The following is a 25,947-nucleotide window of genomic DNA, read 5'->3' on the forward strand; positions in this document are numbered from 1 at the left end:
GCTCCCTGCCCTGGTGCTGAAGCCAGTGGGTGTCCTGGGCACCCCCAGCCTTACCTTGCAGGTCCCCCCTGCGCCCGAGAAGCCCCTTGGTGGCTGCAGGGGGGCTCCACGTGCTGTCCCTGCTGCCCCTCGGTGCGATGGAGCCCTGTGGAGGGTGCAGGCCCTCATGCAAAGGGATTGACCAGGCAGCCACGCTGCCTCCCACGACAAGGCCACCATGTCCCCCCCTGCCTGCACTCCCCATCCTGGGAGCTGCCCCCTCCTCAGCCAGCCCTGGGCCAGCGCAGGCAGATCCTGCCCTACAAAGGGCCCAGCCCCAGCCAGGGCCAGGTGCCTTCTCTGCTCAGGGATAGTGCCCCCCAAGGACAAAAGTCCCCATCCTCCATTCTCTGGCATAGCTCCACCTGGGTTTTATAGGTGTGAACAGCACAAAGGTGAGGAGCATCCCCAGGGCTCATCCTGCCTGCTCAGAGCCAGTGCTGGGCATCCATGGGGGAAATGATTCACCCGGGGGAAATTATCCCTTGCTGTCCCCCTCCCCGGGTCCCCAAAAAAGGGCACAGCGGAACACGGACTCAGGAATATAAATCTCATTAAAACCTAGGATACTTTAGAAGTCTACACCGGGAGAGACACTGGCACAGGCAGCGCTACCCAGGGACGCGCGCGTTATTGCTAACAATTAGAGGTGAACAGTAGCGTCGTGACACATGGGGCAGGGCACGGGCACCATGCGGGAAACTGCGCCTCTCCGCCGCGTCGCACGGGGGGCTCGGGATGGGGCCACGGGGGCTGGAACGTCCTTGCCGGGGCTCAGCACCCTGCTGCCCCTCAGTGTGTCCCCGCCGCGCCGCCCCCACGTCCCTGTGTGAGCCTCGGGGCTCCGGCACAGGGAGCGCGGTGCTGGCTGGCAGGGGAGCCTCGGGGTGGGAAGGGTCCTGTCCTCCCCACCCCAAAACCGAGAGCTACGGCCCCCTCGGCTGTAGCTGGAAGACAGATTGAAAAAAACCGCCCGGCCTTGCCAGTGCATCCTGCTCCACTAATACTGCTTGGGGACAAAACGTACCCAGATGGCTCGGAGCGAGCGGGCTGCCTCAGCCCTCCCATCTCCCCTGGTACCTCTTGCTAGCAGCAGCTGGGGGCCAGTCCTTCCTGCTCCCCCTTAGCACCATGGAAGGTTCCCCCCCCCACCTGTGCCAGGCCGTTGGGGATGCCAGGCGCCCGTGCCACCACCCAGGTGGGCACCCGCAGCCCCCAGCATGGGGGGGGGGGGGGGGGGGGGCCGGCATGGGGACGCTGCATGTACCGGGGGGGTGTGCGGGCTGTGGGTGCGAGCACCCGCACGGCGCGCCCGTGGTTACCGAGTGTGCGTGCCCGCGTGCGTGGGGGGTGCGTGCGCCCACGTGCACGCGTGCCTAAGTGCTTGTGCTTGTGCCTTGTGCTGGCGCGGGCGGTGCCCTCACCCCGTTGCCCACCCCGTGCCCCGGGTGCTGTCCCTGCACGTGGCCACCCAGCCGAGGCTGGGGGTTCCCTGCAGCGTCACCCCTTGCCACCACGGTCCCGTGGGACCGAGCCCGGGAGGTCTGTGCTCTGTCCCGGGGCGGGCGGCACCCCAGTAAGTGCCCCGGTGCCCTCTCCATCCGCGCGGCCCGAGGGTGCCAGTCCCCACGGGGCAGGTCCCCTGCAAAGTGCCTCTGGCTCCTGGCCCTCCTGGGGCTGTGCCCCCCCTCCTCTCGTGTCCCAGCGTCGCGCACGAAGGTTACCGTAAACTTGAGGGTTAACAAACGCCACGGGGGGGGGACGGGGTTAACCGGAGAGGAGGTCGGGGGGTCTCGGGGACGGGCGCTGAGAGCCCCCCGCCGTCCGGTGCGGCCCGGAGCCAGGCTCCGCCAGCGGAAGGTGCGAAAGTGTCACCGCGCGGGAGGGGTTAGAGGGGGTGCGGGGACGGCGGGGGGTCACAGTCTGGAGTCCTGGCTGTGGGCCAAGCCGTTGCTGCCCTGCACGGGGGACGCGGCCGCGGCCTCGCTCTGCGCCTTCTCCGGGTGCAGGGGCTGCACCTCCAGGTTGGACTCGGTGGAGGGGCTGAACGCTGGGGCGTAGCGCCCGCTGCGGTGCTCTGGCAGCGCCGGGCCCCAGTCCTTGCTCGCCTTGGTAGCGTTTTTCAAGCGCTAGAGAGAGGGAGATGGTGGGGGGACAGGGTCAGCGCCCGCCGTCACACCCTGCCCTGGCCACCCCACCACGCCAGCGGCTCCCAGGGGATGGGACGTCCCGTGGATGCCATCTGCAGGTGTCTCTGACAGCCCCAGGGTAGGGGACAGTCTCGTAGTAACCCCCGGCTGGGACGTGGGGGCTGGCCCTGACCACCCACCTCCAGCAGCGTGTCCCCCTCGGAGCGGCACACTTTGTAGATGGCGTAGATGGGGATGCAGATGACGGAGGAGAGCGCCATGAGGAAACCGATGCTGATGGCCCAGGTGGGGTAGACGTAGTCGTTGTAGGAGATGGGCCGGTACTGGATCACTGTGAAGACCAGGATGAACTGGGGAGGGACAGGCAGGATCAGCCGGTGGGGAGCAGCCAGCCTGCTCTGTCCCCTGCCCGCAACTGCCCGCCCCGTGCCCCCACCTCCCACGGCCCCGTGCCCCCTGCTCGCGATGCTCACAAAGATGATGGCGGGCGAGATGAAGCGCCAGCAGATCTGGAAGAAGAAGGGGGGCGGGAAGCCCAGCATCATCTCAATGTCCTTGAAGTAGTTGCGGTGCCCTGTTGGGGACAGGTGGCCGTCAACCCCGGCAGGAAAACAAGCCCCCCGCCACCCACCGTGGTGGGACCCGCATGCCCCTTGGTTGTTGGCCAACGGCCTTGCCTGCCTCCAGCAGCCAGCCACCAACTGGCCACAAGTCCCCACGCCCCCCGCCCCACCGCGGGGGCACCTACCGTAGATGTACATGATGGCGACGCACATGATGCAGGAGATGATGACCAGGGAGAAGCTGGCGGCGTAGTTGTCCATCAGCAGGAGCCAGTAGATGCCCGCCTGCGAGAGGGACCCTGTTGGCGTGGCAGCCCTGGCCTGTGCACTGGGGCCACCGCGGCAGCACCCAGCCCAGATGCCACCATAGTTGGCATGCCAGTGATGGATCAACGACAATGGCAATGACAGTGGTTGCCATTACAATGGTACAGGTCCCCCCATCCCCGTCAGCACCCCGGGGTGCCCTACCTGGGTGGTGAGCGGGATGCCCAGCAGGAAGCCCGCCACAGCCACCCCCAGCGTCACGAAGGTCTTCCTGCGGATGATCCACTCGTTGCCCACCTCGTCCACGATGGCCGTCACCAGCGTCTCCAGCAGGCAGAACTGCACTCGGGGCGGAGGGGGCAGCACGTCAGCCTCAGCCCCATCGTGTCACCTCCCTGTCCCCACCCCACTGTGCCCTACCTGAGTGCCCAGCCCCAGGAGGATAAGCATGAAGAAGAAGAGGATGGACCAGAGGGGGGAGATGGGCAGCAGGGTGAGGGCCTCCGGGTAGGCGACGAAGGCCAGGCCAGGGCCGTGGTCGGCCACCTTGGAGATATCCACGCCCAGGTGGTTGGCCATGAAGCCCAGGATGGAGAAGATGACGAAGCCGGCATAGACACTGGTGGCGCAGTTGGTGATGCTGATGATGATGCTGTCCCTGCGGGGAGAGACAGGTCAGGGCCGGCGGTGGGGCCGGGGAGCGGCGTGGGGGGCACGGCTGGGCACTCACCGATAGCAGTTGTTGTGGAACTTGTTGTAGGAGGCCATGGTGATGAGGCCGCCCCAGGCGCAGCCCAGCGAGTAGAAGATCTGCGAGGCCGCATCACCCCATACCTGCGCCAAGGACGGGGTCAGTGCCGTGCACCACGTCCCCCCCCGGTCCCTCCTGGTCCCCTCCGGTCCCCTCGTCCCCGCTCACCTTGGCGTCGAGGATCTTGTCCCACTGGGGCGTCAGGTAGTACATGATGCCGGTGAGGGCCCCCTCCAGCGTGATGCCGCGCACGAAGAGGATGGTGAGCACCACGTAGGGGAAGGTGGCCGTGAAATACACCACCTGCGGGGGCGGGGCTCGGTGGGCGGGGCCACGAGGAAAGGGGCGGGGCTATTGGGGCGGGGGCGGGGCTATAACCAGGGGGGGCATGGCCATGGCCATAGTGGGAGGGGCATTACCAGTAGGGGAGGAGCTATGCCTACAGGGGGCATGGCTATATACAGAGGGGGCACGGCAGATATACAATGGGCGTGGCCACCCAGAAGGGGGCGTGGCCTGGAGCCGGGGCACGCGGGTACCTTCCCCGAGGACTTGACGCCCTTGATGAGGCAGAGGAAGACGACGACCCAGGAGACGCCGAGGCAGCCCAGGAGCGGCAGGCGCACCTCGCCCAGGTTCCCGATGTCATCCGACAGGTTGAGCACGTACCTCCTGCGCCGGGGGGATGGCAAGCATCAGCGGGGATCCGCCACCGCCGCCCCCCCCATACCTCCCTGTCCCTCCCCCAGTACCTCCAGTACTCCTTGCTGGGGCTGGTGCGCTTCTGGGTGGCGTTGAGGAGGTGGGTGAGGTTGACGGCGGCGTGGCTGGAGAGGTTCCCGTCCAGCACCCCCACGCAGTCGGGCGTGTTCCAGGCGTTGCTGCAGTACGTCCAGGGCAGCACGCGCGTCATGGACACAAAGAAGTAGTAGAAGGCAATACAGATCACCACGTTGTAGTAGATCCCGATGTACGTGGACACCACCATCATCCCGTAGCCCACGCCTGGGAACAGCACCGGGGAGGGGTGAGCGGCACGGCGCGGGCAGTGCGGGTCTCGCGGCTCGGGGTCGGGCGGCACCGGGGCGAGGAGCATGCAGGGCTCAGCCCCCTGCTGTGCACGGGGTCCTCCTTAGGGCATACGGGGTGCGTGGCTTGCAGGACTGCGGGTGAGCCCTTGGGGTCTTCAGGCCTGGAGAACCACGGGGCTGGGGGCTCTCCTTGCATGGCCATGGTGACTTTGGGGTTGGAAGGACTTGGTGACAGAGGAGAGGGAAATACACCTAGGTTGAGCACACCACGGTGGCCTGAATGACCTCTGCGGGGGACACATGTGGCATGTGCAGGGATGCGTGTGTAATGCAAGCACTGGATGCCAGGGCAGGGGCGTACATCGTGCTGCAGGAGGGGAGCGTGCAGGGCACGCGTGGGGTGTGCAGGGATGCGTGCGGGGGGGTGCAGCACGTCCTGGCGGGGGGTGCACACAGGGGACCTGCGCAACGTGAGCAGTGTGTGCGTGCACAGGCAGTGCGTGTGCAAGGCATGCAGGGCTGTGCAAGCAGCACATGCCTGTGCAGGGCTGCACAACATGCCGGAGGCGTGTGCAGGGGGACACATCAGGAGCGTGGGTGTGCGCCCCGTGCCGGTGTGGGGACGGGCAGCCCCTTACCTTTGAACATGGGGCTGACCCTCCAGACGCCAAGGCAGCCCTGGCTGGCGAACTGCCCAAAGGAGAGCTCCATGAAGAAGAGGGGGATGCCGCAGAACACCAGCATGATGAAGTAGGGGAACATGAAGGCACCTGGCGGGCAGGAACCACAAGGTGTGAGCGGGCAGCAGCCCCGCACACGGCCGTGCCCCCGGCACAGCTCAGGAGCAGGGCGCATGCCCCCATCCCCACCCCGGGCCCCCCTCACCCCCATCCCCCCGACACCCACCTCCCCCATTGCGGTAGCAGAGGTACGGGAAGCGCCAGACGTTGCCCAGCCCCACGGCGTAGCCCACGCTGGTCAGCACGAACTCGATCTGGTTGCCCCAGTTGCCGCGCTTGATGCTCTTGTCCTGCTTGCCCCGCTCCCCGGGCACGGCGCCGTTCTGCGGAGAGATGCGGCGGGGTGCCTCAGCCGGGGGGGACACCCCCGCCGGGCCCATCGGAGGGGTGACAGCCACCGAGCGGGGCCGGGCGGTCCCCTGCATCCTGCCCCATCCCTCCCCAGGCTGGGCTGCCCTGTGCCAGCACCCCCCCACCGTTCATGCGCGGTGCCAAGGAGAGGGGAGGCAGCGCTGGCGGCCCCCCCGCCCCACGCCGGCCCCGATGAATAGCTCTCCCCGGAGCCCGGCTGCAGAGAAGGAAGAGCCTGCAAGTCATACAAAGCAGGCTCGGGCGCCCGAGCACAAAGGGGCCTCTGTTCCTGTTCCCCCACCCCTTGCGCCCAGCAAAAGGGGCCCCGCTGGGTGGCCACTGCCCGCAGCCGGGGGGGGGAACCACCGGACCCCCGGCCCCCCAGGCTGTGCCCTGGGGTGGGTGCCCCGGGATGGGGAGTGGGGTGCAGTGATGGGATCAAGCAGGGGTCCCCCCCGCCCCAGGAAAGGTGTCCTGCGGTGGCAGGGGTCCTGAGCCTTCCTGTGCAGGTGGGAACCCCCCCCCCCGGGGGACAGCCCCTGTGCCCATCATCCCTTAACACAGGGAGGGCTGGGGGGCAAGAATGGGCGCTTTGTGCAGGCCACGGCACAATGCGCGCTCACACCGGGGACGACAACAAAGGGGACGGGTGCCGGCCACCCCCAGGCGCAGATGGCACCCGCCACCCCGCGGCCCTGTCCCAGGGTGGCCCCGGGCTCACGCTGAGCTCACCGAGACGCTGCCCAGCTCCGGGCCAAGGGCAAGTGATATTTTGGGGAGCTGCTGGCATTGCCCGTGCCCCCTGCGACGGCCGAGCGAGCGGGGCCGCCATCGGGAGCCGTCGCTCCGGATCTGCTGACGCCGGCGGGGCGCGGGCAGCAGGCGCGGTGCACCAAACCGTGTCATTCGATTAGGGCCGGCGCAGCCGGGACGTGATGCCCGGCGACTCCGGCACCGCGCTGCCAAACAAAGCCATCTGCTGCGAAGCGGGGCCCGCACGCGCCGGGGGCGGCGGGGGGGGGCGGCGGGGGCAGCGGGACGCACAGCGGGGGTCTGGGGGGGGATTTGGGTTGGGATATAGGGGCTGTAGGGGCAATACATGGCAATACACTGGCCATGCCCAGCCGGGGTACGGGGGTGTCTCTGCCAGACCCCACACGGAAAGGGTGTGTGGAAAATGAGCCCGCAGCATCCTGACTCTCCCAGCACCCATGGGTGCCCCTGCCCAGCCCCCAGGACCACCCCTCGTCCCCCTCGCGTGTCCCCCGCATCCCCCGCTGGCACTAGGTGGGGGATCCTGGTCTGCCCCGGGGCACAGCCTCTTCTTGTGGGGTGGAGGGGTCCCCAGGGTGTGGGGGTGATGCTGGCGATGTCCCCACCTTGGGGTGCGCTCGTGCAGGCTGATCCCATCGGGAAGCCCCCGATAAAGCTGCCGAGATGCTTGCACTAACGAGGCTCCCGCTCAGCCTAATAAGCAGCACGGCTGGCGGGTGGGGGGACGGCACTCCAGCCTCCCTGAGAAGGGTTTTTTGGGGGGCACCGCATGACCCCAACGCAGCCTGGAGCCCCAAGAGCCCAGAGGGGACCCCAACCCTATCCTGAAGCTGGGGGCCACCCCTCTCCCTCTGCTCGGGTGAGCCCAGAGGCATCACGGCCTCACTTGCTGCCTCCATGGGGCACCCCAATTCTGAGGCACCTGGCAGCAGAGCACTGAGAGCGCCGGTCCTCTGGCATCCCACACTGCGGCACAGGGCTTAGGCACGCGTGTCCCCAATAAGGGGACAGCCACATGTGTGCCCAAGCACGCACACGTGTGCACACGCTCGCATGCTCACCCATCAGCCCGCTACAATCCCCCCCCCCAATCCGGGAAGGTCGCCCCGTCCTTTACACTCATTAACCACCCAGCTGCATGGCAAAAAAGGGGGGGAACCCAAGCGCCTGGGAGACGAGCCCCCCACCCTGCTTCGTGTTGTGGGGGCCGGGACTTAATACAAGGCAGAGCTGGGCTGCAAGGATGCAGCACGCTGCCCCAATTCCCCCAAATTTTCCACGCACGTGCAGCTCCAGGTGCACGCGTAACGGGGAGGAAGGGTGCCCTGTGCACCCCAAACGTCCCCAAAAGGGGACATTTGGGGTGCACAGGGCACCCTTCCTCCCCAGGACCCTACCACACAGCCAAAGCATCCCCGGGTCCCGCGGCGCAGGCACCATCCATCACGGGCGCCTGGCACCGGAGCCTTTCTCATGCTAAGCAGCGCTGCCTCGCACAATGGCAGCTTGGCCGGGGTGCCCGGATGCCCCCCACTTCCCCAAGGGACCGTCCCCTCCCCCTGATTTATGCCTGGGAAGCTGATGGCTGGGGGGGGGGACACACACACGGACACGTCCCTATGGGGTGAGTGGAGGGAGAGCACCTGGGGACCCCCACTGTGTCTCCAGCATGGACCCCCCCCCTTGTTAAATTGCCCCCCCCCGGGGGTATTCCAGTCCAGCAGAAGCACCCTATGGGACATCAGCCTCATCCATTTCGTGTGGGGACCCCATTCTTGTTTACCGCCCCCAAAAAAAAGATGCCGCGGCAGGGTAACGGTCACCCCTGATGTCATCAGCCTGACATCGCATCGCTGCTCCTCGCCGTGGCGATGTGGGGCTGGGCAAGGCGGAGGCCTCCAGTAGGTATAAATAGATGCTGATTATTTGTTTCCCAAAGAAATCCTTTCCCAGGGCTTCCCCCAGGACGAGCAGGGCGGCCCCCAGGGATGGGATGTCTTGGAGAGGGGTCCCCAGCGATGGGGACGGGGTCACGGGGAGGGAGGGGGGGGTGTCTGCTGCTCTTCCAGCTGGCCGAGGCTCCTGGGTGCCGTGGGAAGAGGGGAAGAAGGGGGGTGTGAGCTGCGGCACTGAGCACCGCACACCCCTCTGGCCATCAGTAGGTCTCAGAGTGAACAGCACCAAAACACAACCCCCAGGCTTGAGCAAACCCTTCCTGCTCCCAACCCAGCTGGGGCCACAGCGGGGCTGGAGGTAGAGGTGGCGGGGGGGGGGCTGGATGGGGGCTGTGCCCCACAGGAGGGTCCATGGGGCAGCGCTGCGAGCTCCAGCCCGGGCAGGGGGGTCCACACTCGGGTACCTCCAGAGACGCCCTCCTCCCCTGCAGCACCCCACGTCCCCGCTGGGCAGGGAGCCTCAGGGGGCCCTACAGAGCCGTGGCCGTGCTTCAGCCCCGCAGAGCCTCACCCCGGAGCTGGCACAAAGCACCTCGGAGAGCCCCAGCAGCAGGGGACAGCGCTGGCACGGCCACCGCCACCCCGGCCCCGTGCCGCAGCCCCCCGGACCCCGCTCTCGCCACCCCACTGACCTGCTGGCGGGGCCGGGGGGGGCCCGGCTGCCCATGGCTGCGCCCCGGGGGGCCAGGCTGGCCGGCTCCGTGCGTCCCCGGCTTCATTGGCACCTCTGGGTCCCGCGCGGCGGCAGCTGCCCGCCCGCTGCCTCCGGGGCTTGGCATCGCGCCCCTTCCCGGCCCGGCCCCTTTGCCCCACAAGCCGTGCCCCCGCCAGCAAGGTGTGTGTGTCCCCCCCCTTCCCAGCAGGGACAGGCGGGGGGGGGGCTGCATTGCGCTGAGCCCTGGCACAGCTCACATCCCGCTTAATGAGGCTTCATTAGCGGGGTCCAGCTGTTTGCAGCCCCGCACGCTCCGGCGGGCAGCGCTGCCCTCCCTGCGGGACTCATCCTGCCCCTGCTGCCCCTGGCTCCTTCCCACACTGGAGCCTGGCAGAGGGCAGCGTCCCCTTGTTGTCCCCCACGTGCTGTCCCGTTCCCATGCCCCCAGCCCCGCCAATGTCTTCCTGCCCCATTGCCATCACCCATGACGCTGCCCAGCCTCGCACAGCCGACCCCAACCCGGGTGTTTGAGCACTGCTGGGACCTGGCACGGCCCGATATGGGGACGGGGGCGCTGGGACGAGCCTGCCCCGTGGCACATCCCCAGCCTGGTCCCATGCCACCTCGCCCTGACGTCAGCCAAGCCGCTGGGCATCACAGGGATCCACGGCAGTCATCGCAAGGTCACAGCCCCGCGGGGGGACCATCTGCCTGGCAGGAGGGCTGCGCTGCCAGCCCCCCTCCGCCCGGACACCCCCAGCCTCGCCGCTCTCACCCTTATCCCCCTGCCCAACGTGGGCTGGGACCCCCGGTACGGCGCCGTGTCCTGTGGGAGGGCAGAGGCAGGGAGCCCCCCAGCAAGGCTCAGGGTGCCCCAGCTGCTCCCAGCCCCGCGCCCCGGCTGGGGAGCGCGGCCAAAGCGCCAGCGAGGCGTGATGGAGCACCGAGGGCGGGGGGACAGGCCGGCGCTTTCGGGAGACCATCTGGGGTCCGGGCAGCGGCGCTGCGGGCGCACACGTGTGCCGTTCACGTGTGCGGGGCGGGCGCTCGGCTTCCCACACCGGCACCCAGCGCTCGTCCCCATCCCTGTCCGCTCCTGCACCGGCCGCCCGGGATGCTCCCAGGGCACGGGGCAGCAGCACCAAGCTGTGACCCCCCGGGACACGCAGCCTCCCCCTCGTGCCAGCCCCAGTGGCAGGGACAGGGTGACGGCGCCAAGCCCTCCAGCCCTGCTCCACGTGCAGCCCTGCGCCCCGACACCCTACAAGGTGCCCATTTGCATCCCTCCGCGGCCTGGCTCACTGCACCGCCTTGCTTGGGCCACCACCACACCACCGCCAGATGTCCTTCCCCGGGCACAGCGTCCTGCAGCAGGACCCTGAGCTCTCCCAGCTCCCCAGTCCCTGCGTGCTCTGGCTCTGGGAGCATCATTCCCGACCCTACAGCCCCCAACACCCCATCCCCAAGCAGGGCTGCAGGGCGCCCAGGGCAGGGACGCCGCCTGGGGACCTACCAGGTGCCACCATCCCCTAGCCGGGCGCTTCCCGCCGGGGCTGCCTCTCTCCGGCCCCATTCTCACGGCGCGGACACGATTCTCCCGGAGCGCTCAGGCAGAAAAATCCCCCGCCGGCCCCCCCATCGCTGCCCCTTGTTATTCCGGGAAGGGCTCCCGCAGCCAAGAGCCGCTTCCGCAGCTCCTGCTCGCGCTGCTGGCCCCCCTGCCCGGGGCCGGCGGCACCGCGCTGCTGGGGGTGTCTGGGACAAGGCAGGCCCCCCCCCAGCTTTGTAATCCCTGCGAGCACGGTGCCAGCGGTGCCTGCCCGGGCTGGGACAGGCGATGGCAGGAGCCCACCTGAGCCGGGCGCCCCCCCGGCCGAACGCTGCCCGGCCGTGCCAGCAAAGCAAGGCTGGGAGTCAGGAGCCGCTGGCACGGCTGGAGCCCAAACAAAGCACGCTGCTGGGGACAAAACAAAATGTCCTTAAAGGACAGGGAGGGAGAGGCTGTCGGATCCCCCCCGCTCGGCCACACAGGGACTGAACCGGCCCCTGGAGCTCCCCTGCATCCCAGCGCCCGCTGGGCATCCACCGCCACGGCCCCTGCTGGGTTTGGGAGGGGAGGGGGCACCGTGCCCCCCCTCCTGCCTGCAGTTCGGAGTCAGCAGGCACAGAATTACACGGGCATCCACACGCATGGCATTCCCGTCGCACCGGGAGGGCGCAGACCCCGGCCTACAGGTGGGGAAATCGAGGCACAGCCGCACACCACAGAGCCAGGGGATGGAGAGCCTCAACCGTCACCTCTGTCCTCCCCAAAACGGGCACCCCGAGCCCCGCCACGAACCCCCCCCGGCCACGACGGCGGGCGCAGGGACTGTGCCGTGGGACCTCGGTCGGGCTTGGGAACTGCACCTGCTGGCAGGGATTAGAGGGCAGGGCAAGGGCCACGCTTTGCCAGGCTGTTTGCACGGCGCTGGAGGCAGGCCAGGGAGATTAGCTGCCTTCCCCAATGACCCAGAAAGCTCAGCAGCCAAGGCCCTGTCCCGCGACACCTCGTCCCAGGGCTCTTGCAGCTGGCCTGGCGCAGGGATGCTCCCGGAGCAGGGATGCTCCCATGAAGGATGCTGCCGCGCTCCCTGCCAGCACCGCTGTGCCCTGCGCCCATCCTGCTCGGGGTGCCCCTCGCCCTGCAAACGGGGGAGCAGAGGGCTGCGGGACGGGGTTACCGGCACATCGGGTGCCAGACCCCCGTGGTTCCCCTTCCTCCCCAGCTCCCCGTGTGCCCTGGCCCCGGGGTGGGCTGGGCAGGGCCTTCCGAGAAGCGAGTTAAAGATTGACCGGGAGCAGGTGGGCGCTGGGCGCCTGGCTCCCCGCAGCCGGTGCTGCGGCTGCGGCAAGGACACGGCAGCAGCGTGGACGCGCGGGGCTCGTGGCAAACACGACGCACACGCAGGGGCACCGGCACGGCGTGCACGGGGATGGCAGAGCTCCAGCCGAACCTGGCAATGGCCCCAGCACCTCACCGAGCCCAACCGTGGGGAAATTTGTTTGCCATGGGCAGGAGGGGAGCCCGGGTGCCGCCGCGGGCACGGCCGGCAGGGCCACGCTGGGACAGGCAGCGAGGGAGCCGTGCACACACGGGCTGGAAGCGCCCGCTGGAGCACACCGCTCCCCTGGCTCCCGGCTTCCCAGGGAAGCGCTGGCTCCAGGCCCTCTGGCTGGAGCGTGCAGCTATTTCGGGAAGCCCCCCGGGAAGGGGAGGGGGGCGAGCATGTCAGCCCCGCAGCTCAGTTCCCACCTACAGGGGAAAGGCAGCAGCCCAGCCCAGCCTGCGCTCACCTGCAGGACAGAGGCAGCTGCCCGGGGCAGTGGGGCTCCGGGCTCCCAGACCCCTCATCTGCAAGGGTACAGCAGTGACCAGCACGGGGCCACCGCAGCCCCCCCGGGAGGACACCGCACCTGCCTGCCTGTCGCAGGGCGCTGAAGCCGCCTGCAGCACAGGGTGAGGGCAGCACACCCCACGACGCAGCGCTGGTGAGGATATGGGGTCGGTGCCTGCCTCTGCCCCCGTCCCATTGCTCCGGCTGCCAGGGAGAGCCAGCAGGGGTGGATGCAGAGGGTGACAGCCCCGTCCCCTGCCTCTGCAGGAGCTCGTACCCGGCACAGGGGGGTACCCATACCCCAGCAAAGGTGGAGGAGCTGCGCGGCTTTCCCGCCTTCGCCTGGAGAGCTGGGGCGGGCGATAAAGCAGGCAGCGTGCCTGAGCAGGGCGATAGCATCTGCAGGCGGTGAGACACCACGCCCGGAGCCTCGCGGGCAGCGGGCTGGGAGCGAGCGACCGCTGGCGGCTCCATCAAGGGGCACCCCGGGCACCGCGCTGGGGGGCACAACCCCGGCAGGGCATCCCGGTGGCCACGGAGCCCCTTAGGAGCCCCGGCATCCCGCTCCCTCGCCCTGCATCGGGTGCTCTGGGTCCACCACAGGGGCTCCCCCAGGTCAGCCTGGTCCCTGCGCCCCGGCACTCACCAGCAGCCCCTCGCTGCACTTATCGGCCATCCCTGGAGGCTGGAGCGCGTTCCCGGCTGCCCGCCGCGGGGTCCCCGGCTCTCCGTCGCGCTGGCTGCGGCACCGGCACCCGCACGCTTCAATCCAGGGGCAGAGCGAGCTGGGCAAAGAAACCAAGAGGGACGTGACTGGTGGGGTGGGCACGTCCCCGCCCCGGGCCTCCCCCTCCATCCGGGCAGCAGGGGGACGTGCCAGGCGGCTGGCTGCCCCGTACCTGGCCGCAGGGCAAGGGGGAGCAGCCTGGGGTCCCACTGAGGGTCTCCTCCTCGCTCCCACCCCCTCCAGCATCTCCAAACCCCCCGGCACGGCCGCGATCGGTGGCTCCCAGGTGTTTCCCAAGAAGCAGTTAAAGATTTACCCGCTGTGGACAGGCGACCTTGCGGGCAGCTGGCTCCCAGCCGCCCGGCGGGTGGGCGTCGGGGGCCGCAGGAGCGTCGGGGGGCCCCGTGCGTCCCCCAGCGAGAGCTGGAGCCCAAGTGGCCGCAGCGGGCGGCAGCGCCGGGACTGGGCGCAGAGCGAGGCCAGCTCAGGGCTCAGCTGCCGTGGAGGGCACAGATGGGAAACGATTGCCTTCTGCCCCGGTGCATCGCGTGCACGTGCGGCGCAGGGGGGCCAAGCCAGCGGGCTCCACCGCGGCCAGGTGCTGCTGCATCAGGCACGGGAGGGGGATGCAGCCCCCCCCGACCATTGCTCCTGCCCCAGCCTGGGGCTGCTGGGGCCAGGGGGGCACCTGGGCTTGACCTTCCTCCCTCCCGGGAGGGAGAGGGGTTCTTGCAAAACAGCAGGTCGCGTGTCCGTGCAAGCACCGGTGTTTGCAGATCCCACACCGGCGCTCGGTGCCCTTGCTGGCCGGGAAAGGACCCCTGCCCCCAGCCAAGGGTCCCTGACGGAGGCCCAGGGCCCCAGGCTGCCGTGGGTCTGGAGCAATCAGCAGAGGGGCACGAGGCCCTGCACGCATCGGGAGGGAGCGTGGGTGGTGGAGATAAAGGGCAGGAGGCCGGGGGACGCGGGGCAAGCCCCCAGCCCCGGCTGCAGCCCCTCGGCACAGGCAGGCTGCTGCCCGCAGATACCGCATCCCACTGCCAAGCCCCTCCCTGGGAGCGGCTGCATTTCCAGGGGGGGGGGATGAGGTGTCGTCACTGCACTGGGAGGACAACAAGCCCTGCTCCCTGTGTGGCACGGGAACCTGTCACAGGGGGCGGGCGTGGGGCCAGCGGCCAGACCTCCTCCCCGCCACACACCTCTTGCCAACAAGCCGAAAGCTGCCCTCCCCGTGGCCCTGAATTTGGCTTGGGAACTCGTCACCTGCCCGTCCCGGGAGGGGAAAGCGCCCACGGGAGGGCCTGCCGCTCCCCCAGGGGTCTGCCGGGCACCGATAAGGCCGCACGCGTGCACGGCGGCTGCTGGCTGCGGCTCCCTGCCTGGCACAAAGGCGAGCACCCAGCCAGGCAGGGGCCCAGGAAGGATGCAGGGCTCCAGGGACGCCCAAATCTGCAGCATCCCCTGAGGCAGCCGGGCACAGGCGCTAGGGGATGCCCCTCCTGGTGTCACGGCATGCCGTGACCGCTCGGAGCGCCTCGTCCCTGACAGGTGACGGGTGGCACCGCCGCCGTGCCACACCTCGGCACGGCACGGCAGCGCCCAGGAGGAGGAGGCGGCGGGTGCTCTCCCGCAGGATGTGGCACCGGGGGGTGCCCGGCACAGCCGATGCCACCTGCGGAGCCATTTCCTCCGCCGGCATCCCCGCGGGCACAGCGGGGGGAGGGGGGGGCGCAGGGAGCCGAGCCCGGCTTCGCCCCCCTCCATCCCCGCGATGCGCCCGGTGCCGCACGGCGGCGGCGGCGGCGGGGGGGGCCCGGGTTACATCAGCCGCCACGTGGTGGCTGCTCCGCCGCCCCGCCCCGGCACATGCCCGTGGAAAATTACCGCCGGCCCCCCCTCCACAGCACCGGGCCGGGCCTCCCCGGGCCCCGCCGCCCCCGGCCCCATCGCCGGGCACGGCACCGGGCGGCCCCGCTCGGCCCCCGCGCCCGGAGCGCAACAGATGCGGGAGCGCCGCGCATCCCCCCCCGCCGCCGCCGCCGCCCCGGTGTCCCCTCCCCGGTGTCCCCTTCCCGGTGCCCCCCTCCCCGGTGCCGGGCCGGGCCGGGCAGCCGGTGGAGGTGCTCGCCCTTACCGTGCCCATGCCGCCGCCCCCCGGCCCCTCCCGCGGCTCCGAGCGGGTCCCCGGTGGCGCCGCTCCCCCCGGGCCGCCGCCGGTACCGGTGATCTCCGGGCCCGGTGCCGTGCCGCCGCCGCCGGTGCTGGCGAGTTAATGAAAGTTTGGAGGTCGGTGGGGGCTGGCACCGCCTCTCGCCCCCGCCGCCGCGCTCCGCCTCCCGCGCCGCCGAGCTCCCCAGCGCCCCGCTCCGGTACCGGCACCGGGGGCACCGGAGTACCCGCGGCACCCGCGTCCCCGAAGCCCACGCAGCGGGAGGGCACGCCGGGCACGCGTGGGAGCGTGCACACGCGTGCACACGCATGCACACGCATGTACACGCATGCACACGCATGCACACGCATGCACACACATCCACACGCATCCACACGCATCCACACGTATGCACATGCAGCCCACACACATCCACACAACCCCACATGCATGCACACACACCCACACACATGCATATTCATGCACACACATCCACACACATGCACACATACCCACACACATGCACACACACCCAAATGCATGCACATGCATGCACACACATGCACACACACCCACATGCATGCACATGCATGCACACATCCACACACATGCACACATACCCACACACATGCACACACACCCAAATGCATGCACATGCATGCACACACAAGCACGCACACCCACATGCATGCACGCACACCCACACACATGCACACACACCCACACGCATGCACACACACCGACATGCATGCACACCCACCCACATGCATGCACATGCATGCACACACACCCACATGCACACACACCCACATGCACACACACACACATGCACACACACCGACATGCATGCACACCCACCCACATGCATGCACATGCATGCACACACACCCACATGCACACACACCCACACGCATGCACACACCCCTACATGCATGCACATGCATGCACATGCAGCCCGCGGGCTCGTGGGCACCCACGCCCTGTGCAGGCTCACACAAGCCCTGGGCACGCGTGGGCACGTGGGTGCTGTGCGGTCACAGCGGGCCTCAGGCAGGGCACACACACAGATTTGCACACACATAGGGAACGCCACACACAGCGTGCACATACACAGCTCGTGCCGCCAGGGCACAGCACCACGAGGGGATGGCCGCAGGACCTGGCCAGGATGTGTGCAATGAGTGTGACTGCGGTACAGGCGTGTGTGTGCACATGTGTGTGGCTGCTTAGCGTGTCCATGCACATGTGTGCTGCAGCAAGTGATTGTGTATGCACACGTGTGTGCACGTCTGCACATGTCTACTTACACACGTGTGTGCACCCGTGTGCACGTCAGCATGCATGTCCGTACCCACAGCCACGCGTGTGCTCCCACACACGTATGCAAACCTCCGAGCCCCTATGTATGAGCGCGCATGTATGGGCAGGCGTGCGCAGAGGCACGTGAGCGCACACCCATGCCCACAGACAAACCTCTGCCCGTGGGTCCTGCGCCCGTGTGCGTGTGCGCACATGCGTGAGCAGCCAGCGCTCGCCCCCGCAGCCCAGCCAGATGTTTCCAGTAAGGCATGACGGCTGCGCCTAGGGCCGCCCCTCGCCTGGCCCCTTGCCAAGGCCTCCCCTTCCCTCCTCTCCCCGCCGGGCTCCCTACGTGCCGGGACGGGTGCCTGCACCCCCAGCACCCTGCCCTGCTGCCTGCATCAGGCCCATTTTGCTGGGCCCCAAGGCAACCACAGGGAGCGTGCTTCCCCCTTCACCCCAAAACTGTCTCCCCGAGCACGCCGACAGCACAGCCATCCCCACCACCCCGTGTCCCTGTCCCCACCCCATTGGGGTGCTCCCTTCTGCCCCCACAGCCCTGCACCCCCCCCCGGGCTGCCCCTCCCCGTGCCCCAGACGTGTTGGGGTGCATCCTGTACCGGGCTCTGCACCGACCCGCGCTGTCCCCAGGGGTCACATCCTGCTGAAGGAAATCCCCTGCATGGGATGGCGGCGGCGGGGAGCGGCGGTGGGGTGGCAGTCTCGGGGTGTCTGGTGGCTACCTCGGGCCCGTGCTGGGCTACAAGGATGGGGAGACGGTGGCCGCACGCTCACTTCGTCACTGCTTTTGTTTTGCAAGTGCAGCAGAGGCAGAGCCATGACACCCCTAGCAGGAAGGGGAAGGTGGCAGCGAAACCCGCGGGTGCTCAGGTCCTCCCACACTCTTGCGGCGCCTGCTCGCGTTTACTCCGCTCCAGAGCCCGGGGAGCCCGCTAGCACCCTCGCTCCCGGCCCTGCAGGGCTCCATGCCCCACCCTGCAGCCCAAATCCAGCATCCCACATCTGGCATCCCGCGCCCCAAACGCAGCATCGCGGCCCCAGCGTCCCGCATGGAGCCAGGCTGCAGCCCGCACCCCTGCCCCAGGGTCTGGCACTGGGAGAGGAGCTGCCTGCCGTGGAGCTGCAGACCTGCCGCAGGGGTGGATTCCCAGGGATGAAGCTCATGCTTTCAAACCCCAGCACGGCTTTGTGCAGGCAGGGCTGGCTCCAGAGCTCCCGCACCCAGCTTCTGAATCCTTGCACAGACCAAATGCAAGGATGGGGTTTGGGGCACGCCAGGCGGGATGGGCTGTGCAAGCCCCACGGGGATCGGAGGTCTCTGTGCTTCAACCCGCAGGGCTCCTTGGGGTCTCGCTCCCTTTCTGAGCACCTCCTCTGTGCTCTCTCTGACATTTTGACTTCTACAAAGACAACGAGGGGCCCTGCAGCCCTCGGCTAGGGGCAGTCCCTGCTGTACAAGACTGCGGTGGCAGAGGGACATGGGACGGGTGCGAGCACCAGGCTGTTCCCGCGCCCCCTTCACCCATCTCTCTGCACCTGGAAGGAATCACCCCCCCATGCCTCCCTCCCTTGGGGCACCCAGCTCTCTCCCAGCTTGCCATCCATCCTCAGGGCTGGCTGGCATCACGGCCTCCCCAAAGTCCCTGCGGGGTGGTGAGGGTGACACCGCAACCCCCCCCTCCCCGGTGCCATTCAGATCTTTGGGGCTGGCAGTGACCCACCGTGGGCAGGCCGTGGGATCCCTGCAGGAGGCTCCTGTCCTGTCCTGTCCTGTCCTGTCCAGTCCTGTCCTGTCCTCCCCTCTCCTCTCCTCCCCTCTCCTCTCCTTTCTTCTCCTCTCCTCGCCCATCTCCATGGGTGCTGTTTCCTGGGAAACTGCGGGCAAACGCGGGCAGGGAGCCAGAGGGGTGAAGGGTGGGGAAGAAATGCCAGCTCCCAGCACCTGGGGCGGGGATGGGATGGCCCAAACGGCAACGAGTGCTGGAGGTTTCCACAGGGCCGTGGCAATCCCCCCAGTGCTCGGAGCTGGGGACCGGCGGGGACCGGGGGACCACACGCTCTCATCCCGGTCCCCCAGCTCCCTGCTGGATCCAGGAGGGGGATTGGGCTGGCAGGGGATGTGTTATCAGGCAGGACCCTGCCAGAGGGGCAGGGGAAGCTCCAGGGAAGACCCCTCCACCTCGTGCCTTGCCCTTTCTGCTGGCTCATCTTTTGTTTTTTTCTCCCTTGCGCTCTCCCCATCCTGCCCAGCACGTGGGGAAGAGGAACTGGCCCATGACGGCACGTCATCTGCCCCACGGCTCCGGCGATGGTATCAGAGCTGATGGAAAGCACCCAAAATTGTTCCTGGTCTGCCAACAGCTTGAGGCCACCTGGTGGGAACGCTCACGGCGAGGACCTGGCGCCTTGGCAGCACCATGGGGACAGTGCCACCCTCTCACCCCGGCGCTCCCTCACACCCGGCCCCGTGTCCCCGCTGCGCCGAGAGCTGCCCCGCGCCCAGCCCCGGGCTCAGCTCCCCCGGCCCTTCCTCTGCCCTGCCCCAGGCTTTGCCAGCAACTCACCCCCTCGGGCTGCAGGATTCGGCCAAGTCCCGCGGTCTGGACGAGCGCCAGGGCAGGCGAGTGCTGCCGGGGCTGGGAGGAGCGCAGCGGGCACCGCTGCTCCCGGCTGCGGGGAGCCGACGCCGGCTGCGTCGCCAGTGGCTCAGCCACAGCTCCCGGGGACTTTCCACTCAGCTACCTGCTGCTGACTTGGAAAAATACCCTTGGTGCAGCGTCCAGCCCGGCCCCCCAGGCAGGGAGATGGGTGGGAAAATCCCCGCGGCATCCTTGGGCTGGTGGCTGCGAGGGAAGGCGCCGTCCCCCCCTGTGCTGCCCCACACTGCCCTCCCCGCCGGCCGCCTTGGCAGCACGCAGCGCCCGGCTTGTGTTTCACATCGCGGACACGTGCACCCAGCGGGGACAGCCCCGGGCACACACAAGGGCTGCATTGCTGGGAGCTAATGCTTTGGCTGCAGGTCCCGAGGCTGTTGTTCCTCCTTGTGCTCTGGTCGCACCCGGCTGGGAGGAACAGAGCCGCTTGGATGGGCTGAGCATTGCCACATCAGCTCTGCCTTCCCCCGGGGATGTTCGCTGGGTGCAGGGCGCAGCAAGGTGCTGGGGACCCCATGGGAAGCGTGCACCTCCCGTAACGCTACCCAGGGCAGCGCTCAGGTCCCTGCTGCAGCTCAGGCTCTGTGCTGCAGTGAGCACGACAGCTGGGGCGCCTGGGGCTGCCCAAAATAGCTGTCCCTGCTCCCCCCTCTGCCTGGCCGCAGACAGCTCTCCCATGACAGCCTCCTGCGACCCGGAGCAGCTGGAGGCAGCTGCCACCCCGCTGCAGCACTCAGCCCGCTGCCCATGGGCTGCTGGCTGGCTATGGGGTGCCCCAGGCCGGGATGAGCACCACCCCCAGGACCGTGTCCACCTGTGCCCCCAGATGGGGAGAGCTGCCCCCGTCCCCATCCTCACCATGCCACCAGCCAGCAGCACACAGGGACCAGGCTCACGCCCCTCTGCCACCTCCCCTTGTCCAGCCTGGCAAAGGGGGCAGTTTTCCCAGAGGGTTTGTGCCCCTTTCACAGGAGGGGCAGAGGGGGAAGCATCCCTTGGGTGCATGGGGGTAAGGAGCACGAGCAGTGGATTCACCAGCCTGGCAGAGCTGCAGATGCAGGTCCCTGGGGACAGTCCCCAGCCCCGTCTCCTCTGCACCTCGAGGCAGCGAGGAGGAACGCGGTGCTGCCCGCCCTGCTGGCCCCGCGTGCTGCATCCTGCGTGACACAGGGCTTTCGGTTCCCCATGGGGCATGCGCACGGAGCAAAGAGCCACACAGCCCCTCCGCCACACCGCGCCTCTGACCCCCGCTGAAATTCCCTGCAGGGAATTTGGCCGAGCTTGCCCTGGGCTGGAGCGTGGCACCGAGCAGTGACGGCAGCCCCTGGTGGCTCTGACAGCCCCACTCCAGCAAGGGTGCTGGCGTGGTCCTGGCCAGGACACCCTCCTGTGCTGTGGAGCTGGAGACCTGCGAACCAGCCGGCCCTGTGCAAGCTCAGCCCCGTGCTGTGGTTTTCCCTTGGCTGTGGGACAAGCCCTGGCGTCTGCAGGGAGCTCCCGCTTGGTGCCTGCCACGTACGGATCTGTGCCTCTGTCCGAAAGCAGCTCTCACGTGAGCCTCCTTTCCCTTTGGCAGTAGAAATAATGAATTGGCTTTTATTTTTTTTATTTTTTTCTTCTAAGAAAATGTCGTAACAGATCAAATGACCAAGGTGGGATAACCCTTCCCACCGCCAGGCTTCGCACAATGTGCTGAGGTCTGCCCAGTGCCGTGCGCCTTGGGCTTCCCAGCACCTGGGGGGGCACACAGTGGGGCCAGGGGCGCTGGAGCAGGAGGATGCTCGGCTGGGTGCCCTGCCGTCCCCAGGGTGCCGGGAGGCTGCGAAGGAGCCGGGCTCCCTCTGCGGACAGCTACTGCTCACTGCACCCTCCGGCAGAGCTGCTATGGGGGGGGGGGGGGGGCGATGCTGCCCGGCTTTTGTGGCACCCACCAACCCGCACCCCGTGGGGACAGCACGGCCTGGGTCCCCTGCGCCCTCACTGTGTCCCTGGGGGTTTGGCACAGCGGTGTGCAGGGTTTTGTCCCTAGATCCCGGCCACCAGCTGTGCTGCCTGGGCTTTTTTTGTTGGGGGGGGATCCGGCTCTTGCTGCTGCTGCTGGGGCCAAGGTTGTCTCCTCCTGGGGTGCCCCATGAGGCAGCATGGTGCTGTTGGTGTCCCCCAGAGGCTGGGCACTGCTCATCCCAGCGTGACCCGTGTCTCTGGGGAGATGTGGCTTTTCTTCTCCCTCCAGGGCCAGTCACAGCAGATAAAATCCAAATATCCCTGCCTGCATGCAAATGAGCTCTGGGGCACCCCTGCACCGTGCCCAGGGACAGACATCCATCCAGGCAGTGCTGCACAGAGCTCCCTGTCCCCAGGGCACGCACCCCGTTCTGACCTGCTCATCGGCCTCATGGCTCCTAATGTGACTTGGCAGCAGTGAGGGGAGCAGGGGACAGAGGGGACAGCTGGGCTGGAAGGGGTGGCCCAGGCCATGGGAGCACTGGGGTGCATGGGGTGGGGTCCCGGAGTGACGGGCACGCAGCCTGCCTTCAGGCTGGCGAGCATCAGTTGGGAGGTTTTGGGTTGAGGAGGCAGGGATTTTAGGGCAAGCAGGAGGTGGAAGGTTTGGTGACAGCGTGGGATGAGGGGCAGGATCTTTATGGGAGGGCACAGGGATGCCTCAGATGTCACGGGCTGCTGGGTGTCCCATCTGTCCTGGAGAAACGGGGGAAGCTGGGGTGGGCTCTGGTTAACCAAGCCTGAAAGGATGGGGGTCCTGAAGCCCGCTGCCTTTGCCTCGTGGGAACCAGACTTCGCCTGTCCAAACCTTCTGAGTCCCTTTGGGGACAAGAAAGCCACTCGGTGAGCCGAGCGGGGCGGTGTCACAGCGCTGCCACCTCCAGCCAGCCAGGGGCGCACCCGGCGCCGCGTCCAGCAGAGGGAGGCAGACACCAGGCGGGACGGGAGCGGGGCGGGGATGCTCCGGCACGGCTCGGCACGGCTCGGCACGGCTCGGCACGGCACGGCAAGGCACGGCTCGGCACGGCACGGCCTCGCCCCACGCTGCATCACCCCCAGGACAAGCAGCTGGAGGGGGGCGCAAAGCTTGGCCATGGGTGGGTTGGGGTTGGGGAGGCGCAGAGCCGGAGACCCCTATCCCAGCCCTGGTGGCACCGGTGTCCCCGCTGCCCCAGGGAGCCCTGTCCCGCTGTGTGCTGGCCTCATCCTGCCCTCCCCGAGTGCCACCGGGATGCTGAGCCTCGCACCCTGCCGTGCACGGCGGTCCTGGGGCACGGCCGGTGAGCGCCCCGTGCCCGCGGTGACGCGCGGGAGCCCCGGCCACCAGCTCTGCGTCGTGCTGGGTGTGTCCCCAGCTAAATTTAAAGGACTTTGCGGTATAAATATCCTCGGCTGTAAATAAACACAGAGGCTAGATGCTTATCAGGGTCTTCCTGGCAGCCTTGCTTCAGCGTGCCGGGCACCCCGTGCCGTCACCGCCGTCCTCCCTGGGCTGTCCCCTCTGATGGCAGCACGGCCACGTCCTGCAGGGCCTGACGGGGACATGGGACGGGGTCCTGCCCCACACCACGGCCCTGCCCCACACCACGGCCCTGCCCTGATCCCACTGGGCTCTCAAGGGGAAGACCACAAACTGTTGACTCTGTCTGTTTGGTGACGGGGAGCGGGGAGGTGTGCTGCTCGCCTGGGTTTCCCTGGGGACAGGGGCACGTGGGGCTGGCACCCTGGCACCTGCTGTGGCTGCTCTGGGGCATTGCCCAGCCCCAAGGATCTGCCACCCTTGGGGACCTATGCCACCACCCTTGGGGACCTGTGCCACCACCCTGGTGGCCCTGGGGACCCGGAGGCACCGCTGGCCCAGCCCCAGAGTTGGTGCATGGGGACACCCCTGGCTGCAGTGGGGCTGCCCCTTGGGGATAGTAGGGCCAACGTGGGCCAGGGCCAAAATGCGGGGCAGGGCCAGGACCACAACAGGGGGAGGAGCCAGAGCACAATGTGGGGTGGAACCTGCACCCCTGGGGTGGAGCCAGGGCCCCATGAATGAGAGGTGAGAACCAGCCCGGGGCAGGGCCTGCCGCACGGTGCTGCAGGGGGATGCGCAGCCTCGAGGCAGCCCATGGCAGGTAACGGGGCCGGCAGCAGCTCCATGCCCCCATCCGCTCCCCTTCTCTCCCAGCCCTTCCTGGGCTGCCCATGCCCTGCACCTTTTGGGGTCTCCCGTTGCTCGTTTCCCAGCCTGGCTCCTCTCCAACCCTCGTGCCACACGTGGAGCCCCCAGCATCCCTCGGCGAGAGCCCGCAGCTCCCTTCTGAGCCCGTGAGCCCAGGCTGAGCTGCGGGGGATGCTCTGATGGGGATGCTGCCTCGAGCAGCACCCCGCCGCGCCGTGCCGCAGGGCGGCTTGCAGCAGGTCGGCTGCACCTTGCAGAGGTGTGAAGGAAAACCACCGGCACGTCAGCACCTGGTAAAAGGTCACCAGAATTTGCCTAGAGCCGGTCCCCAATGCCGACAAATCGTTCCTGGCTGGCTTGGTGCTGTCCTCCCCGCCATCTGCAGCCCGGGGTTAATGAGTAGCTCCAGGGTACACAACTGGAGGGTCATTAAACAGCAGTTGAACAAGACGGGGCTGCCAGCAGCACTCGAACAAAGGGGGCTGATTCACTGTTTGCCCTGCAACAATATTTACTGTGGACGGGAGTGAGGGAATGTTTGTGCGGGGCAGGACGGCAGGGTGACATGGGGACCAGCAGGAGCGGATGGCCACAACGGGGACAGGACCACGCGCAGTGTCCTGGCACCGTTGTCCTCTCACACCCATCTGTTCCCCAGGGAGGCAGAGGACAGGGGTGACAGGGATGGGGGGGCCTGGATGAGGTGGAGGAAAATCCCCCCGGCCAAGGGCTGATGCAGGATGGAGCCCACTGCCCTGGCACCCGTCCTGTGCTGGGCCCTGGGCTCCTGCAGGAACACGGTGTCCCAGGACGGGACCTGGTGGCTGGATGGCTTTCCTGCCCACGGACAGCGCTGGGGATGTCCCCGCTGGTGGGGCTGGGCCGAGGCATGCCCTTAGCACAGCACCATGGGGGGGTGGGAACGGCGTGGCGCTGAGCTCAGCCCTTTGGTACCCGCCGTTAGCCCCAGGCGAACTCATCCACCTGCCTCTGTTGGGGGCAGGAGCCCAGGGGATAAGTGCCTGTCATTACCCAGGGCCCAGGGCCGCCCCCCTGCCCCGCTAATCGCACAGCCCCTGCTCAGCCAGCCCCTCTCATTCAGCCCCCATAAAGGGGAACAGCGGGGGATCTGATTAGAGCCCGACAGCCTGGGGAGGGGGCTGCTCTGCCCCGCTGGCCCCGGGCGAGCGCGGCTCACCGGGGTGAGGACAGCGGGGACAAAGGGGGGGACAGCAGGGGCAACGTGGGCTTGTTGGGACCCTTGTGCCATGCTCCAGGACCAGGTGATGCAGGGAGAAGAGCCATGGGGGCACCCAGCAGCCTGGGGGGTGAGGGATGTCCCTGGGCAGAGGCTGCTGGCTTGGGGTCCGCCCCATCCTGGCTCCCCCAAGGCACCTGGGCTTAGCATCAGCCCCAAAATCTTGGTCCCTTTGGAGGGTGCGTCCCCACGCCCTTGGTGCTGGCAATGACAGGGTGCCGGGCAGGCTGGGGGAGCCCGGGCAGGGAAGGGTTACGGCTGCAGGGGGATGCAGAGTTCCCAGGACCTTCCCAGCAGGAGCCACGGGCTCATTAACCCCATGGCATGGCAGGGATGGGGGGGATATCATTAGGGCCGGAGAGCCCAGCTCACCTGGGCGCAGCCCCCGGGCACGGAGGGGCTCTATCCCTCCCGGCCAGGATCCGCCCTCAAGGACCCCCTGGGGCAGCGGTGGCCAGGAGGAGGGCAGGGAGGCACCGCCTGGGAGGGGGCGTCCCCAGGGCAGCTGGCCTGGCTGCTGGGGACACTGCAACGGGTCTGGCACCGCCGCGCTCAGCCAGCCTCCTGCTCTCCGCACAGGATGCTCTGAGCCCGTGCGGGCTGGGCAGGGCTGCTGGCTCGGCGCCTGCGGCTTCTCCTGGCCTTCACCCAGCAGGTTTCTTCCGCCGCGTGCTCTGCCTCGGTTTCCCCATCTGGAGGAGGAGGAGCAGCGGGCAAGTGGGACGTGAGCTGTCCCGCTGCCGGGGCAGGAGTGGTGGCACAGCCTGAGCTGCCCTGGGCAGCACGGGGACAGGGCTCAGCACTGCAAATGGGCTCCTGTGCAGCCACCTGAGATCAAAAACACAGCCCCTGTGTGATGCTAAGGGTCAGGGACAGGTTTATCCATGAGCAGCATGAATTTGGCCAAAAGCCCGGCATCCCCACGAGGCCGAGCAGCCCCGTGCAGCCCAGCTTACCCGCAGCCATCCCAGCCCGGCTCCCAGCCCCGGGCAGCCCCTGCCCACCCGGTGGG

The 25,947-nt window shown here is 68.1% G+C and overlaps 1 protein-coding gene across 3 annotated transcripts; it reads right to left on the bottom strand.

Annotated features, from left to right (window-relative positions):
• Positions 1-577: 577 nt before the first annotated feature.
• Positions 578-15,709, bottom strand: SLC6A9 (solute carrier family 6 member 9). 3 transcript variants are annotated; one of them, XM_083845935.1, is made up of 14 exons: positions 15,515-15,709; positions 13,300-13,438; positions 5,708-5,864; positions 5,440-5,571; positions 4,523-4,775; positions 4,310-4,442; positions 3,939-4,073; positions 3,750-3,853; positions 3,440-3,677; positions 3,224-3,358; positions 2,938-3,037; positions 2,663-2,763; positions 2,369-2,539; positions 578-2,168 (listed from the first exon to the last, which is right to left on the bottom strand). In XM_083845935.1, the coding sequence occupies exons 2-14, from the start codon at positions 13,327-13,329 to the stop codon at positions 1,956-1,958; spliced, it is 1,902 nt and encodes a 633-aa protein (XP_083702061.1). In that variant the 5' UTR covers positions 13,330-13,438; positions 15,515-15,709; the 3' UTR covers positions 578-1,955. The 3 variants fall into 3 exon arrangements, with proteins under 3 accessions (XP_083702061.1, XP_083702063.1, XP_083702062.1); XM_083845937.1 differs by lacking the exons at positions 13,300-13,438; positions 15,515-15,709 and adding an exon at positions 10,790-10,817 and having other exon boundaries at positions 4,523-4,651; XM_083845936.1 differs by lacking the exons at positions 13,300-13,438; positions 15,515-15,709 and adding an exon at positions 9,254-9,402.
• Positions 15,710-25,947: the final 10,238 nt, after the last annotated feature.

Source organism: Anser anser (assembly GCF_964211835.1).
Source record: "Anser anser genome assembly, chromosome: 8".
Lineage (NCBI taxonomy): Eukaryota > Metazoa > Chordata > Aves > Anseriformes > Anatidae > Anser > Anser anser.